At 39.3% G+C, this 18130-nt stretch overlaps 1 protein-coding gene across 3 annotated transcripts in view; it reads right to left on the reverse strand.

Annotated features, from left to right (window-relative positions):
• The window catches only part of LOC122979346 (glutamate receptor 2-like), a 96754-nt gene that overhangs the window by 48806 nt on the left and 29818 nt on the right, over positions 1-18130 (reverse strand). For all 3 annotated transcript variants that reach the window (XM_044346710.1, XM_044346711.1, XM_044346709.1), the window contains exons 3-11: positions 11589-11828; positions 10080-10201; positions 8861-8935; positions 8038-8091; positions 2997-3155; positions 2285-2452; positions 1624-1728; positions 1426-1533; positions 109-172 (exon numbers count right to left, since the gene is read on the reverse strand). In XM_044346710.1, coding sequence (XP_044202645.1) covers positions 109-172; positions 1426-1533; positions 1624-1728; positions 2285-2452; positions 2997-3155; positions 8038-8091; positions 8861-8935; positions 10080-10201; positions 11589-11828 — 1095 coding nt within the window. The remainder of the gene's footprint in view (positions 1-108; positions 173-1425; positions 1534-1623; positions 1729-2284; positions 2453-2996; positions 3156-8037; positions 8092-8860; positions 8936-10079; positions 10202-11588; positions 11829-18130) is intronic.

Raw genomic sequence — 18130 nt, forward strand, 5'->3', positions numbered from 1 at the left:
AAATAAAAAATAAAATATTAAAAAAAAAGTATACACATTTACATATATATATATATACACACACACACACATACATACATACATACATACATATACATATACACCTACCTTCATAGCGGTCATTGTCTTGAAACAGCTCAGCATTCTTTTTGAGCATCACGTAGGGGGCTTCCTACACACACACACACACAGATTAATCTCTATTGCTTTATCAGTTATTGCTAACTATATGGCATTCCTGGCCAACTGGTATCGCCTGGACTCGTCTGAACCAATTCGATAATAGAAGCTTTATGCTTTACAGTGATGCAAACATATTATGATGTGTCTTCTATGAAACCAACATGACACTAACATTACCTCACCCTCAATTTTGTCATTTCGGTTTTAAAGGTACAGAAAACACAGCCGTTACATGTATTAATATCATCACTTTGCATCATTTTTGCACCACATTCTTCATGAAAGAATCTTTGTGACTTTGACAATCCCTCATGAAAAGGTTTATTACTGTACATGACCATAGATTTACATAACATAAAATTTGAATTAATCCCCTACAAATAATAGGAGAAAACATGTTAACAGAGGTTGATTATGTATTCTGCTAACATCATGCAGTTTGTGGGGAAGATCTTCTGCCTCTGAAAAGCAGGTGTAAACAGAGCACAGATGGAATTTACAAGAGCCAAGACAAGGCTATATCTAATGTGCATTTACATATTGCCTTATAACTAAAGCCCGGTGCTTTTCTTAATGAACACAATATCTGATTATTGTAATGAGCATGGGAAGTTTTGGTTTGTTTTCATCAAACTTCAATTTGAAATTGATCATGAATGTATTCTAAAATCACTATAGTCTGCAATTATATTTTCTTTCTTTAGTTAAGACATTTAAGTGAGTTTTTGGCTGCATTTACCCCAGAATTAACATCCATATCAAAACACCTCTGCCTCCACCTGCTCCACTCTGAACTGCTGGACCTGCTGCTCTGTCTCTCCCTCTTCACTGATGGCTTATGTGTATTTTGTGTGTCTTTTGTCTTATTCTGTCACATCATCCCCTTTTTGTTTCCCATGAACATGTTTATTGCCTTCCAATGCATTAATATTAAGATATATGCTAAAGAGTCTTATTTTGAATTTATTTCCAGTGGAGTTGAACTGTGGCCAAAGTATACATTTTGTAGTAAGATTGTGGTAATATCCTAGAAATCCTGCTGCTGAACTGTGCCAATGAGCTTTCCTTCACTGGCAGAATGAGCTCTCCCTCACTGGAGGACTGTACCCAGTGCAGTCTTAGTAAATCTGATGCTAAATACATGCAGATTGCAGATGCAAACTCACAGACAACCGTAGCGTACACTTGTACATTGCCATTCTTTCACTACATCTGGCCCATTAGTGTCATGGTGTTTATTACCAGTATAGTTGTAACGATGACTGTCTTGTTCTCCATTCCCATGGTGTCGTTAGGGTAAAGGTCTGACTTTGTCACCACCATCTTATCCACCTCATTCCAATAGCCAATCTAAAAAAATACATGCACACACAGATAGATCATATATCTTACACATGGCTACATGCTATCATGATGATGTCAAATTGATTCTTCAGTTACCTTCACAGGTCCGTTGTTCTTCAGCTCCATGACTGTCACTGAGTAGTTGACTCTCTTCCCGTACTGGTCAAACTGAATATTCCCTGTTAAACCATCTACACGCACCTACACACACAAACACACACACACACACACACACACAAAGGAAAAAATCAATAAAAACTGTATTTTTTATTTATCTCATAGGTATCTCTAGAAAACATGTGGCTGTTGCAGTTGCTCACTTCAACCTCTTTTTCTCTAAATACTACTAACTGTTTGAAACAACAACTCTTCCTCACTGGACTCCTTAGCAGCCACCAGAGATGTAATGGTACACAAAATCTGCAGTTCTAAAAGTAGCTCACTTTTCGGGTCAGGGTTAAAATTAGGATAACATTTTTGTCATTTGTTATGAAAAATGAAAAACAATAAATAATGGCTCATTAAATCATCAACTGAAAATTGAAAATGGTCTATTACGACAAGTGTTGCGCATTCATAATGAACTTAAATCAACCATAAGAACCAGTAGTGCAGTTAAAGCTTTTGACTTTCAGTTCAACAGTTCGACTCAGTCGCACTCTGTTTTCATGTTTTTTACACCCTACCACCATCACCAAAGGCTGTACAGTTACCAGCTTTCATAAAACTGGGTCAGTCTATCTCTCCTCACAGTTACCTGTTTAAGGGCACGTTCAATCTCCACCCCTTGTGCCCAGGGCACTGCTGGATTGGCCAGACAGTCCCCACTGTTGCCACGACGACTCATGTCTATCCTCTGCTTGTGGAGGAAGCGGAAGGCCTCAGTCATCACATGGACGGCATCATACGTAAGGGCTGAGGTGTACTGAAACATGCAAACACACAAAGACCCTGCATGTTATGGCTGAACAGAGAAAGAGATATTGTAACATCATCCTTGTGCTGCCTGCTGAGTAGTTCTTATAGGATGTATTAGAACCTTTGATTCAGTTATTTAAGCCATCATCCACTGTGGGTGCTGTGACCTGTTAAACGTTTTCTCTCTCTGGCTGCTCATCATTACATATGCTGAGTCACCATTTAAAAGTCCAACAGAAATTCTAGTCAAGATCATGAAGTTTCCTAATAAAAAGTTGTTCAAATCATGTGTAAAGCAATTATAATTTTACAGCAGACATCACAGTGCTTCACGATATAATTTTAGGAATTGTAGTATTAGGTTTGTTTATTAAACTATTCTTATTCTTCTTATTATTATTATTAGCATTATTATTGTTATAATTAGCTTGGTAATCCTTCTCTGGTCCTTGGACCAGGCAGGTTCCAGCTCCTCCTCACACAGCATACTGTAAATTTCTGGAACAATTCATACTAACCTAAGTGTGAACTAATGAATGTCTAAATCTTACCCTGATCCGTGTATCAGCTCCAGGATACTCCTTTTCTTCCAAAGCCTCCCATCGTTGGTCAAACTTTGCCACCACGGGATCATCAAAGTCTACTAGCTGAAACCCAGATACATTTGCTCCTCCATACTGGATTTTAGAGAGGTCGCCATCAACAAAACCCTGGAACACAGAGACAACGTTCATTTAAATTGATGACTTTTTCTTAACACTGACTACCTTTTAGTGCATGTTTGTCATATTTCTACTAATCTGATGGAGGCAGTGCTGAACTGGTAATCTGGCATACCAGGCATTTTCCCAGTGGGCCCATGCACCTTGGGGACGATATAATTTAAATTTCTAATATTCATTTTTTGATTGCTAACGACAGGCAAATAAAGCAGGGACAGTGGCCCACTGGTTCTTTTTCTACAATGACACTAGGCTGGCCCAATCACATCTCTTACTGGGCCGGCCCCGCCTCTCCTCCTCAGTCCTCCATTTCTTGTGTCAGATGCTGTCTCAGAGCCAAACATCTGTGCATGAAAGAGGGCATCTTTGTCAATTGCCAAGATGGATGAGCAAAAATGAAAGAAGGGGGGTGCAGAGGAAGTGTGGGCCAAATAACTGAAAAATCTAGATGCCAATGCCGCCAAATGTGCAAAAATCACAAAAAGGTTTGCTGCAGGGGCTGCAGCAGTGGCTTTCACATCTACAGCAATAGCAGTACCCACCATTATGCAGCAACAGGTGGAAGAGGAGAGGTGGCTGGCCATGGCCACTGCCAGGCAGAGGAGCAGGCATGTGACAGGGCAGCCAAGGAACAGAGTGAGCAGGAGGAGAGTGTAGTTGAAGACGTAAGCAGGGAGTAGTGGCATATCATCGCAGGGACAGTATATAGGATGGGTAATTATTTAAAGGAAAGTCAAGGAAAGGTTAGCGCTCATGGTATTTGATTAATTGTTTATGATATTTGATTAAAGGCCACAGGCCTTATTTTTATTTCTAATTTTAGGGAAGTTTGACACACCACTGTTTCCAAACTGAATCATATTTGAATTATGGCCAAAATGTCAAAGTCACTAATGACGTCATTCAGGGAGGAGCTTTATTGGAAGTGACATCACCAGGGGAGGGGTTTACAAGGGAGTCTAGGAAACACTGGTGTAAAATTCCAGTATTTGGTAAAACAAGGAGGAGTTCTAGAAAATCAAATAAGACAGGCTCCACCGTAGGAGGAGATATGAAGAGTATCTAAGACGATGTTTGTGGTCTTTCAGGTCATTGATCCATGGACCAAGCCTCAGTTTATTTGTATTGCACTTGATACACAGTAAATCTTATTACATTGAACGCTGCCAGTTTCGTTGTATTTCTTTGAATTTGGAACAGCTTGATTCTTGGAACAAATATGTTGTGGGAGACCTGAAAATTTATTGGCCCATCTGAAGAGTTTTTCCACCACATAAAATTGGTGAGCGAGCCAGGAGAGGCACAGGGAGCCTGCGGCCTGGACAGAACATCTGTTGACCAGGGCAACAGTGGCCACCAATAAAGATAAGCAGAACCTATTACCACATCTGCTAACATTGTTATTTCTGGCTTCAGATTGCATCTGAACGGGCAACAGGTAACAAATGTCTCTACTTTAAAGAAGCTAATGATGTTATAAAATACTGTGATTAACAAAAATGGCAGAAAAGAGTTTAATGTAATGCATGCATGTTTTGGGGAATGTTTGGGTAAATGTTTTGGGATGTGCTATGGTGTGCTTTGCTATGTGCTAACTGATGCTTTAATATGTGCTAGCTGCTATGGTGTGATGTTTTGAAACAGTTTGGACAATATTTAAATAGTGCTTTGAAAGAGTTTGATTAGGTTCAAAAAAGAAGAAGCTTAGACAGTGTTAGATAGGGTTGTTTACGTTAGATTGTGTTGTAACAAATTTAAAACTGCTGGCTAAGGATAAATGCAAATATGGGACGATTGTTATTCATGTGGACATGAATGACTCTCAATTACACCAATTGGAGGTCACTAGAATTAATGTTGAGTCGCTGTGTACATATGCCAAGACAATGTCGGACTCCGTAGTTTTCTCTGGGCCCCTGCCTAATCTGACCAGTGATGACATGTATAGCCGCATGTCACAATTCAACCGCTGGCTGTCGAGGTGGTGTCCAGCAAACGATGTGGGCTTCATAGATAATTGGCAGACTTTCTGGGGAAGATCTAGTCTGATTAGGAGAGACACCATACATCCCACTTTGGATGGAGCTGCTCTCATGTCTAGAAATATGGCTGAGTTTATTAGTAGACCAAAACCATGACAACCCAGAGTTGAGACCAGGAGGCAGAGCTGCAGTCCTACACGCTTCTCTGCGCTTCCATTAGAGCAGTTACCCACCCAAAACCACATAGAGACTGTGTCTGTCCCCCGACCACTTAAATCAATTAAATCTAAAGTAAACAGAGGAGGATTAATTTATAAAAATCTGATAAAAATTAAAACCACAACTGCAATAGTAAAACAAAATACGAGAATTAAATGTGGACTCTTAAACATTAGATCACTATCATGTAAAGCCGTATTAGTAAACGATTTAATTTCAGATTATCATATTGATTTATTTCGTCTACTGAAACCTGACTGTGTCATGAAGAATATGTCAGCCTAAATGAATCCAATCCCCCCAGTCATATTAATACTCACATTCCTCGAGACACTGGCCGAGGAGGTTGAGTTGCAGCCATTTTCAACTCAAGCCTAATTATCAACCTTAGACATAAATTTAATTATAAGTCATTCGAAAGCTTTGTTCTTAGTCTCTCTCACCCAACCTGGAAAACTTTACAGCCAGTTCTATTTGTTATAGTGTCCTCTTTTAGCGTATCTGTGATCAGGAGAAGGTTCGCTTTTTCGGTCAGCTGGATTACCATCAAAGAGGAATCGTACACGTGTGCTTATCCCCCTTTTCTTTTGGAGCTTCTCCCCTCGCTGGACAAAACTATTACGGGATCCGCGAGAGTTGCTGTTGCAACCCAGCACTCTCAGTGTTACCTGCAGAAGGAAGAAAAGATTTGCTTCACGGAGACGCGGATAACTTCTACGCCCCGCTGTCTACCGACTGAGTCGACCATCCTGTGTTTCTCCGCTGCTCGCCGAGAAATCAGCGCCGTCAACCTTGAGAAACCACGGACGGCGCCACCAGTACCATGCACTGGAGGACCTGCTGCTGGATTTCACTGATGGACTCACACACACACACACACACACACACACACACACACACACACACACACACACACACACACACACACGCACACCGGCTTGCTCCGGAGAACGACACGAGAGAGAAGTCGTCTGGGCAGAGATAATATTAGATTTGTGTGTTTATAAGCTTAGTGCTTGTACTGTTGTTGTGTGTTTTAACGGACCGCCAAGTCCCGTTTGCTGCTGTAATCCGAGGAGTATTTTTAAGTTGCTGCCTGTTTAGCCTGTGTTCACCACACTATACTGTTTGTGTTATCCCATTTAGATTTCTGTGTTTGTACCACTGCGAGTGAGAAGTAAGTTGTTTTGTCAGTTCACAACCAGACAACGTGCGTAATGACCACCATCTGTACGCGCGATTTCTGTAGAAAAAGCAACCACTGCTCTCCTCTCACGGTCGCGGGACCGAGAGTCGGTCTTCCCCCTTCTCTTTCCCCTCTCTTTTACTAACACACACACACACACACACACACACACACACACACACACACACACGCCTACACATCCACCTAATCACGCACGTTTTCCATACATCTGATGGCCAGATAGCGTGGGAGATAGCGCCGCCCTGCTCGCTTGTTATCCACCATCCATAATTTAAAATCCATCCAGACATAATCCATAATTATCTCTTAATTATTATTAAGCCATGCTGGCTATGGCATTACCAAATTGAATGACGATGCAGTTTCTCAAGCTAAGATAAAAGGGCTTGATCAACCCTGTTCAGCACAGCTAGCAGAGATCAAGGCTTTAACAGCAGCCTGCAAACTAGCAGAAGGGAGGAATGTTAACATCTATACAGACTCCACCTACGCATATGGTGTCTGTCATATTTTTGGTAACATATGGAAAGAAAGCGGTTTTCAGAGAGCTGATGGCACACCCATAACTCATGGAGTTGCGATAACACATCTGTCACTCTGGTGGCAAAAGGTAACAATTTTGCAGATGAATTGGCCAAATAGGCTGCCATGGGTACTAAACTGACAACTTTGCTTGGTGAATTGAAAAATCCCACACCAGAGCAACAGTCACTTATCAAAACACAAGTGATGGCAGCTCTATTAGCTCAACCAGAACCTCCTGAGGGACTTGGACTCCCTCATCCAGGCCCCTCAAAAGGGTCACTGGATAAATCTGAGGGGTTGTGAGATGATTAATGGGAGAGGAAAGAAGAAAAAGCAAATTTCTGATACACAAATCTGTTTTCAGTTTTTTGACTTTTCTCTAATCGTCACTGAACATGAACATGAGATTAATTTGTCTTCTGTGACAGTAAACACAACACATGGGGTGTTTTCTTGGTTATTTTGGTTCTCAGTTGATTATCAATGAGTTGGCGTGCACTGTAGCTCATGGTTCGAAGGGCGCTGGCCCATTTGACCCAGTTTTACAACAGCACTGGTTACAGAAAACAGTTGGCACACAGAAACCCAACAGCCATGGTGGCAAACCCCTAGAAGGCACAAATTCACTGCTCTTCCAGTTAAGTCCTGAGACATAAACATAGCCTCTTAATACATTACATTACATTATATATGTCATTGTTTGTCTTGTACTTTTGTTTGGGCCCATTACTCAGACTAGGAGGCTGGCCCCCTGGGGTTGTTGACTGTAAACCTGTTATTTGACACCTGACCTAGCAAAATGTTTTTTTAACAATATCTGGCCCTTTAACCATCACTTTCATTTATCAGCCACACAGAAGCAGAATTTGGTCAGACTGGAACTGAGCCCACTAGCCAAAGTGTTTGGTCAGGTTGAAGCAGACAGACAGTGACTCACCAAATTAGCAATGATGTAGTGGTATCCCTTCACGTGCCTGCCTATAGTGATCACCTGGTCAGAAAAGAGTAAAACCTGTGTTAATAATAAACAAGGGACAATTATAAAAAGTCATGAAAATCATGTATTATTGTGTTTTTTTAACATTTGCCACCCTATTGTGGCTCTCTGATGAATATCACGCATCTCCAAAATGTTCATTTTTCACGACTTAAAAAAACTGTCCAGTTTTAAGCTTATACTTATAGAAGATAAATTGATGGGTCAGCAACCCTGACCTGAAAACAGCTGCCAGTGGATGAATAGATGGATTAAGGAATAGATGGATTTAAATAATCTATTCACAAAGATAATGAATCAATTAAGTATTTGATTCAACATAGCACAGGTAGCCCTGTCATGAAGGCTGCCATGTTCATGATTCCTGAGGACACTGTGATTGGTTTGAAATGTTCAGAGAGAGCCTTGCGAAAAACAGATACCAGGCCTGGAACTGGTGCTCGCAGGTCTGCTGAAGCCCAACAGAGAAGGAGAAACACCAGAGAGGAGTTTGATAGTACTTAATCACAAGCTACATGTTTCAAATACTGGTGTTCCTGATTTAGACCCATTAAATGAACACGCCTGAATTATCTGTATATGTAAATATGAAAGATATGAAATTTAAATTGGAAAATTAAGGCTAGGATGTATTGCTACTAGGAAGATGGTTTCACCAGAGAAGATTCACCCCTCTGTTGGTCTTGTGAAAACAGAGTCCACTCAATATTAAAGATGATATTCCTATATTAGCAGTAGTAGTAGTAGTAAGACTGGTATCAACCTGTTCCATGATGTCTTTGACTTTGTCTTGTTCACAGTCTAGGATGATGCGTCTCTCCTTACGAATTTCCAGGTCCTAAAATCACAGATGAGTAATGGATAACATTTAACATTTATCAATCAACAAATTTAACAGAACAACACTGTTTTAACAGAGCACAGTGGGGCATTTTTGACAGCTACCATTTCCAGCAAACATCTGGATTTAAAGTCAATGACTATTTCAGAATGCCAGGATTTATTGGTCTCCTGTTGATCCACAGGATCAGGATCCTTACTTTCATTCTAATTTCATGGTGTTGCCTGTAGGCTTTCTTCATTCACTGGCTACTACATGACTGGAGTTGAGGGCGTGCTTGCGTGTGTATTTACCATCATCACGTTATATTTGTATGGAACATAAATAACCTGAATATCCTCTGGAGGTGTAAGTCACACTGAATGATATCAATATGGGTTTCATGTCTGTGTGTTCAGATTTGACTGAGCTATGACTCAGAGGAGTAAGATTTATGACTCTTCTTCACCTCAAGCAGTATCTTTGCCTCAACTTCGACTCTCTGGCGCCCCCCTGGGGAGGCTTTTGGCTTTCTCCTTTAGCTTTGTCCTGCTGAATGTCCATGTCTGTTACAGACCAGATCCTGTGATTTCCCCATGATTAAAATACTGTCCAGAACCATGAGTTAATTTACCAAGGAGCATAGAGAATATTTCATTCCCCACCTCCCCCTGTAATGTTCCAAATGGAGCTTAAGTGACCTAAATCGAACACACCCACACTGTTGCATGATTAAGAGGTGCAATGAGGAACTTCTACCTTCAGTGATGTGTGCCTCACCTTTCTACTGTTTTTTCACAATTCTGGTCACAGCTGTGACTGCTGAGTGCTTATTCAGCCCAAAATGTTTGAAAACTACTGTCTACAAGAAAGTTTGTGGGGACTGGTTATATTATGCACTGAGAATAAATGAGCAAGGAAGTTCAACCTAGTGCAACTGTAGAGGACTTCAATGCATAAAGTGTTTAATAGATGAGTACAACAACAAACTCAGTGATGATTGAAACTCATTCTCCAGAGGGGAACATAAATGTGTGTATGTGTGTGTGTGTGTGTGTGTGTGTGTGTGTGTGTGCGTGTGTGTGTGTGCGCGCGCGTGCGTGTGTGTGTGTGTGTGTGTGTGACTGAGGGTGGATTGCATGTATGAATACAGCATCTATACCTGAAACAGGGAGCGGTAGGCTTCATCCTTCCTCTCATCTTTCAGGTTTCCTACATTTATTGCTGTGACAACCCATTTTTTCTCTGCTGCAGTGTCCAGAATGACCTGAAGAGTAGAAAGACCTACACACAAAAACACAGACATAAGACACAATCAGTGAATCATAATACTTAAGTTTAACTGTAGTCTACAGAGGTTAAAAAAATAATTAGATGGCATATTGTGGATGTAAAATAGGACCATTCAAACTTTGATTCATATGATCTAATGAATGTCACATGACAGCCAGTTGGACCAACAACTCACATGTGACCTATACCATTTTCCATGTATGAATGGCCCAATAGAACTTAAATGCTTGGGCCTCAGCCATAAAAAAATTAAATTTTATTAAGCTCTGCTGACTTAAACCAAATTGTCTTTAGTTTTCACTCACTGAAAGTAGACAAAACAATAATAATCATATGATAAGAATGTGACTACACTGGGAATAAAAGTAATGCATTTGACTATAACTAATTCAAAAGAAGATGCCAAAAGGAAAATCTCCATCACCTGATTTAAAAACATGGTAAATTATATATAGTATACTGTATATAATTGTGTTTACTGACTTCTTACACACAGTATACTGTATGTAATTTACAGATGACATTGCAATTATAAAATAATTACATACAGTACACTATATGTTATTTACAGATGACATCACAATTATAAAATGATTATATACACTCACCAGTCACTTCATTAGGTCTCAATCTAATGCAATCCAATACAACAGCTCTGCCATAAATTCTACATTTACAAAGCTTATACATTTTCAGTTTTTGTTGACATTGTCAGAAAGGTGATAATTCTACTTCATGTTTATTATTGAGGTCATAGTGAGTGGTGGTGGTGTACTGGGGTGCATTATATTGAATGGTGTTCCCAATATTCCTCATTTATGTTAATGGAGTGGACAAAATATTAGGAACACCATTCAATATAATGCACCCCAGTACACCACCACCACTCACTATGACCTCAATAATAAACATAAAGTAGAATTATGACCTTTCTGAGAATGTCAACAAAAACTGAAAATGTATAGGCCTCGTAAATGTAGAGTTTATGACAGAGCTGTTGTATTAGATTGCATTAGATTGCACAGGTAAGGTAATAAAGTGGCCAGTGAGTGTATAGTATACTGTATGTAATTTGTGTTTACTGACTTCTTACATACAGTATACTGTATGTAATTTACAGATGACATTGCTTTTCTAAAATAATTACATACAGTATACTATATGTAATTTACAGATCATATTGCAATTATAAAATAATTACCTACAATATACTGTATGTAATTTCATTATTACACTAGCAATACATATTGGGATATAGTACATTTTAAACCAGAAAAAAATCAAGGTGCTTCATCACATTGATGCAGAAATCTTCTGAAAATCCAATAAAAACACTCAAATTTCTATTTAACAGTCCATTCATTAATGGCCTCATTACCTCTATCACTGTCGTATAGATAGGCAAACTTTTCCCATTTGTAGTACTCCACTAATGAAACTAGTGGTCCTTTGATGTCCGGCCTCATCTGGAGAACAAACTGATTCATTCCCTCTGCTGGGAATGAAGGTGTGATGAAAGAGACATGAAGCGTCTCACAGAAGGATGTGATGGTGTTTACTGACTTCTTGTCGTAAAAACCAAAAATGGCGTAGACACCTCGAGAGAACTGAGAACAAACTGGGAGAGGGACAGAGAGAAATATTTTAATAAAACATTGATAAATTACATCTGGCAGAGAGAACAAAACTCATGCTGTTAAGCTAGATTTAAACAAGTGAAAAAGGAAGGGTGTCCTTGTGTTCATCACTTTATGAAAATTTTTACCTTCTAAAATTTTAGCTCTTTGTAATAACATTACATTATGGCCATAATGGCCATTAAAGGCAGCTGGTTTCTGTGTTTACACTCAGTCTGACACAGAGATAAACGTTTGAAATGATTCATGTCAAATTCATGTTAACATCATTTTCAGGAGGCTCATGCAGCTTGCCTGAAAACACGTTGTTGCTGGGTCTCACAGGCCACCCACATGTTTCAACAAGAAACAAAGGGAGTCCTTAAGAAACTCAATTTCCCAGAGTCCTTGGTTGTTCGCACCCAAATGTGAACTCCACCCATGGACCCAGGCTAACAAAACCAGAGCTCCCCCTCTCCACTTCCTCTTTCTCCTCACTGCTGCTAAGGGAGCAGTTCAGCTGCTTAGCTCTCTCTTTGTGGCAGAAGATGTGAGAGCCTGCCTAAGACTCAGTAACCAAATTATCTAGTGCCAGCGGCTACTACACAGGTCTGCTGGCTGATTTTACAAGCACAGGAGCCACGAAGCAGAGTTAGTTTGCCGCTATCTCTGTAAGGACTGAACAAAGGAGTGACCTGGGCCCTCTGGCCCTGCACAGTTGGATCACCGACAGCCCAGCAAAGCCTGTACCATTCAGCCTCAGAGCCACAGCTCTTCCCCAGCCTGGTTCACCCGCTGGACTCATCAAAGCAGCAAAACAAAGTATCTCTTTCTCCATGGACTTGGTAACATACTGGGCACAGTATAGACCAGCACATGGCTAAAGCACAGAACCGCTTAATTTAATCAATATCGATGTACATGTATTGATTTGATTTAAGGTTATTCATTGAGCTCTATTGTTGTGATTTCTGTTTATAGTCAGGTTACTGTATAGTCACACCACTAAATTGATGTTAGCATGCTTCACACATGTTACATCCAGTGACTAAGCCTTGCATGCAGCTAACTATCTTCTTTACTAACTTGGCATCATATCCTACACAAATTGACTTTAACATAGACATACATTTACACACTTTTTGTTCTGACCTAACACGTGTTCAACACACGGAGGCAGAACAAAGAAGACACACTCCCTTTTGCTTTTGTCCTCCCTTGTTCACAGCACAATGGAATATGTGGTTCCAGCGCCATCTTTGATTTCACTGTCTTTGATTTCACCGTCTTTGATTTCACCATCTTTGATTTCGTCATCTTTGTAGTTTTCCTTTGTCTCAGCCAGCACATGGTCTGAGTTCTGCCTTTATTTTTTGCACCTGTTTTCCTACACACACACACACACACACACACATACACACACACAGACACACACCACACACACACACACACACCTGTATATAGTCGCACTAGCTAGATTACATATTGTGTGTTTTTACTTTTGTTATCTTTTTAAATAAATGCTTTTAGATATATATATATATATATATATATATATATATATATATATATATAATCTGTTTAATGTTGCACAAGAGTGAATTTTGCCAACCTCTGCTCTGCAAAGAACTCCAAAATCCTTCAACCTTAAGTACCTATTGATATGGTAATTTTGGTTATAGTTAAGTAAATTATAAATCAGAGTTCCAAACTGATAGCTTAGTAAATTTTATGAGACTGAATCAATCGATTGGCTATCTTTTCCCTGACCCCAGGGTCGTTCCCTGTAATTATTAATTATTAATAATTTCTATTGATTTTAATAATCAGTAATCATCTTTGATAATCATTAATTATTGCTGATAGCCAAACCTGTAACCAAGGCCCAAAGTTAGCATGGCCTATAGAGTCACGATAGTCACATTTGTGAGAAATGCGCCAGGTTGAAACAAGGTAAAATAATAATTTAAAACAACACATATGAACACTAACTGGAGTCCTGGACTGGATACAGATCAGTGACAAGCACAGACAAGTTAATGTTTGTCTGGAGAAACATGACACGACTGAAAAGACATGACAATCACACCAACACACTATTAAGACCCAAAACAGAAGAAGCCTCCAACACATTTAACACTTACAGCATAAAGGCACTGCATGGAGCTTCTTTTTCACATTGTAAAAAAGAAAAATATTTGGAGGAGCGCTCAGTGAGTTTGTGTTCATGGGAACTATAAGCCTTCTATTAAATGTAATGAGAGGTTGAATAGTGTTAAGATGTCTAAGTTATCAATCTGTTTGCATGATTTAGCACAGATTTCCAATTCAATATTTTTTCTACCATATGAACCCTAGGAGGCTTTGTATACACTAGGAATGTTGATTATTGATCAATTATCAATTAATTTCCATTAATAATTGAATCAATCGTTGATCTAGGTGGGGAACCAGGTTTCTCTAAACTCCTAACTGAGTGCTGTAAGTAGGTTTCTCATTTACATAATGTTTAAGGTTCAGCTTACTGGAGAAAGCAAGGTTACTTAAGAAATGTATGTAAACACACTGACTGAGATGAATATGTTTTTTAACAGGCTCAGCACAACTTCCTCAGCTGTCCCCTCCTCCTCCCTTAGCTACACAGACCTTACAGCCTCCCTGTCCCTACAGCTGCTTCCCTTTCACACTGTCATCCCCCTTCCTCTCCCCCTACCACCATCATGGACTACATCACTTTTTCAACCTTTCTTCACAACCAACATTTTTTACATTTTACAAAGGCTTGCCTGATTCTCACCAATTTCTCAGGTGAGAAAAGGTGAGAAAGAGGGCTATTTTGCAACTTAAATATTTATCTTATTACTGTATAATAAAAGGGGGCAAACGTTCGCTGTAATGTTGGGACATTTGCCTCTTTCTACTTAATGCATGGACACAGAGAAGTCCTTTGTGTCTCTGTGTCTGCTGCTATATTTAGTTGTCCTATTTTACTGACCTTGTTCTATACTCTAGAAATAAAAGTTCAGTTTTATCTCTTTGGGTATAATATTGCATTAAAATGTAGGCCTATTATAAACTACATTCATGTATATATTTATATCCTCTGCTCAGAACATAAGCCCGTGCTTTGATCTGACTCAATCGCAAACTCTCTTGGAAACCTCACATAGCTTATATAAAGACAAAGGTGTACATGAGTATGTCAGTTCTAAACAAAGTAAAGTACATGTTGGACTACAAAACACTTCAAATGTTGTATTTTTTTTATTTCATTTTACCATATTTCAGTTAGTGTATAGAAATATAGGGTAACACATATGGAACTAATATAAAACCATTCTATACACCACAGAAAAGAGCAACAAGAATTATAAATAAGGTGGATTCAAGGGAGCATACTAATAGACTGTCTATGATAAAACTGAAAGATTCAATGGGATTAAATACTCAGTTATGTACAGAGCCAAAAACTTTGAGATTGTTGCCTGGAAATTTGCAAAGGTTGTTTGTGTTGGGATCAGCTGATGAGGATCACAGAAGGAAATATTATTTTAGAACCATGTATGCACGTAGTACATTGAAGCAGATGTGTATTTCAGTGTACAGTCAAAATGGAATGTGGAATTCTCTTAAGAATCATTTCAAATGTTCTCCAACTATTATTCACTTTAAGAAAATGTATAGAGAGAGAGTAATTGGATAATATGAACTAAATGAGTAATATTCATGTTAAGTCTTGGGTCAAATATGAGCATCCACATGTGTCTTAGATGAGTGTTAAAAGTCCTGGTAGACTATCTAGATTATTTTGAAAAGGGGGCAGGTATTATCATTATTGTTTCTTCTGCCTTCTTCTTCAATCCAGGAATATTTATTATGATATTACAAGTCGCAGCTTAAATTTTGTGTGAAAAGAATAAACTGAATTGATTGAAAGAAAGAAAGAGTATGCTGGTAATTCATATAATTTGTCCAATTCCAGGTATAATTTCATGGTGTTGAGCTCCCTCTGGTGGTCATTGTTAAGTTACATAAAGTCCGTTACACCAGTCTCCATTTTAGTTGCTGTATAACTGGAGCTAGTGTGCAGTTCAGCATTTTCTCTCTGTGAAATTTTGAGAATATATGCCTGTGAGTATTATATACATTCATTTGTTGTATATAAGCTAAGTAGCAGGCTAAGTACCCTGGCTGGTTAGCTATTCATGTACTCAGGTTCACCCAGGGCTTCTTATTTTTCCAATCTCATCTCCACCAGTACACGCAACCCCAAAGTCCTGTTTGACATCATTAACAACATTGTCACTCCTGCACCTCCGGATGTGTCTGTTTGGTCAAATAAGGACTGCAGCAATTTTCTCTCCTTCTTTGTTGATAAGATTAGAGATGTCAGAGCTAGCATTATCTCCTAATTTATTCCCCTCTCTACTTATGCTGTTCGGCCGTCAATTCTGGACTGTTTTTCTCCAATTTCCATGCAAGACGTCACTGATCTGGTGGGTAGTATGAGACCCTCCTGTCCTGTTGACATTTTACCCACTTCCGTCCTGAAAAATGTACTTGAGTGTATTGGTACATGTCTGGTCTCTATTATAAACAGCTCCCTGCAATCTGGTTGTGTCCCAGCTTACTTCAAACATGCAGTTGTTCAGCCCCTCCTGAAAAAAACAAACCTTGATCCACACATTCCCGATAATTACAAGCCTATATCCAAGCTGCCTTTTATTTCTAAAATTTTAGACAAAGTTGTTGCCAAACAGCTCACTGCTGTCTTGACTGCACACAGCATTTTAGATAAATTCCAATCAGTTTTCCGTCAGAAGCTTTCCACTGAAACTGCTCCTCTCAGAGTTTCAAATGACATAATGATGTCTTCCAATGTGGGTGAGTGCTCCATTTTAGTGCTGCTGAATCTTAGTGCAACTTTCTGTGGATCACAGAGGGAGCGCCTTGGACTGGTTCTCCTCCTACCCCTCAGATAGGAGTTTTTCTGTGTCACTTGGTCCTCACACGTCTGAAACTGCTGCTCTTTCCTGTGGTGTGCCTCAAGGTTCTGTTTTGGGTCCTATTCTGTTTGCTTTATATATGCTTATTTATATTTCCTATCACTGTTACGCTGACAATTTCAGCTCTATGTCTCTTTTAAGCCTGATAACCTGACAAACTATATGTGTTGCACAACTGTCTGACTACCATTAAGGACTGGATGTCAGACAACTTCTTACAGCTTAATACTGACTAGACAGAGATTCTTATCATTGCTTCTGACAGTATAGCTCCCAAGGTTGCTAAGTGGATTTGGTCCCTTTCCTCTACTGTTCGGTCTAACTTAAGAAATCTTGGTGTTATATTTGACCAGGCTATGCATTTCAATCAGCACATTAAATCATTGACTTGTACATGTTTTTTCCATCTAAAAAATATCACAAAACTCAAGTCTGTCGTCTCACAACCAGAGCTCGAAATGATTATTCATGTTTCATATCATGGCTGGACTATTGTAATTTCATTTTCACTTGTCTCAGCGAGTCATCTCTGAACTGTCTACAAATGGTCTAAAATGCTGCTACAAGGCTGTTAACCAGGTCCAGCAGGATGACTCTCATTACACCTATTTTAAGTTCTTTACATTGGCTTCCCATCCGTTTTAGGATTCATTTGAAGGCTCTTGTTATCACTTACAGAGCCCTGCATGGACAGGCACCTGAGTACATCAGTGATCTTCTCCATCCCTGTATCGCCAGTAGGTCACTTGGGTCTTCTGATCAGGACCTACTGGCTGTCCCTTGCTCTCGGCTAAAAACGAACAGTGATCGTGCCTTTGCAATTGTGGCTCCAACACTATGGAACTCTCATCCTTTACACATACGGTTTGCATTCTCCAGAGCTGCTTTTAAAAAAAACATTTGAAGACCTATCTTTTTAAATTGGCCTTTGTGTCACCTTGTGTTGTGTGTGATGTGAAGTGATTGGTCATTTGTTTGTTTCTTTTTGGGGTACCCTGTTACCTGTGTTTTGTTTTTATGTTAAATTTAACTTGTGGCATGTGTTCTTATTGTTTGCATGTCTCTATGGTCTTAATTTCAACTTTTATTCCTGTGAAGCACTTTGTAAATTTTATTTCTGTGCTACATTAAATAAACTTATTATTCAAAGTGAATTGATATTGCCTAACTGAGAACCTACACTTATTCAAGCTTCAAGTCTTTATTGAAACAAATATGTTCATCATTCACATACAGCCCATTGTCAGTCAGACTTCTTTTTTTGCCTCTTCTTTTTTCTCGGTGATAAATTGGTAGAA

The sequence above is a fragment of the Thunnus albacares genome, chromosome 3 (genome assembly GCF_914725855.1).
Source record: "Thunnus albacares chromosome 3, fThuAlb1.1, whole genome shotgun sequence".
Classification (NCBI taxonomy): domain Eukaryota; kingdom Metazoa; phylum Chordata; class Actinopteri; order Scombriformes; family Scombridae; genus Thunnus; species Thunnus albacares.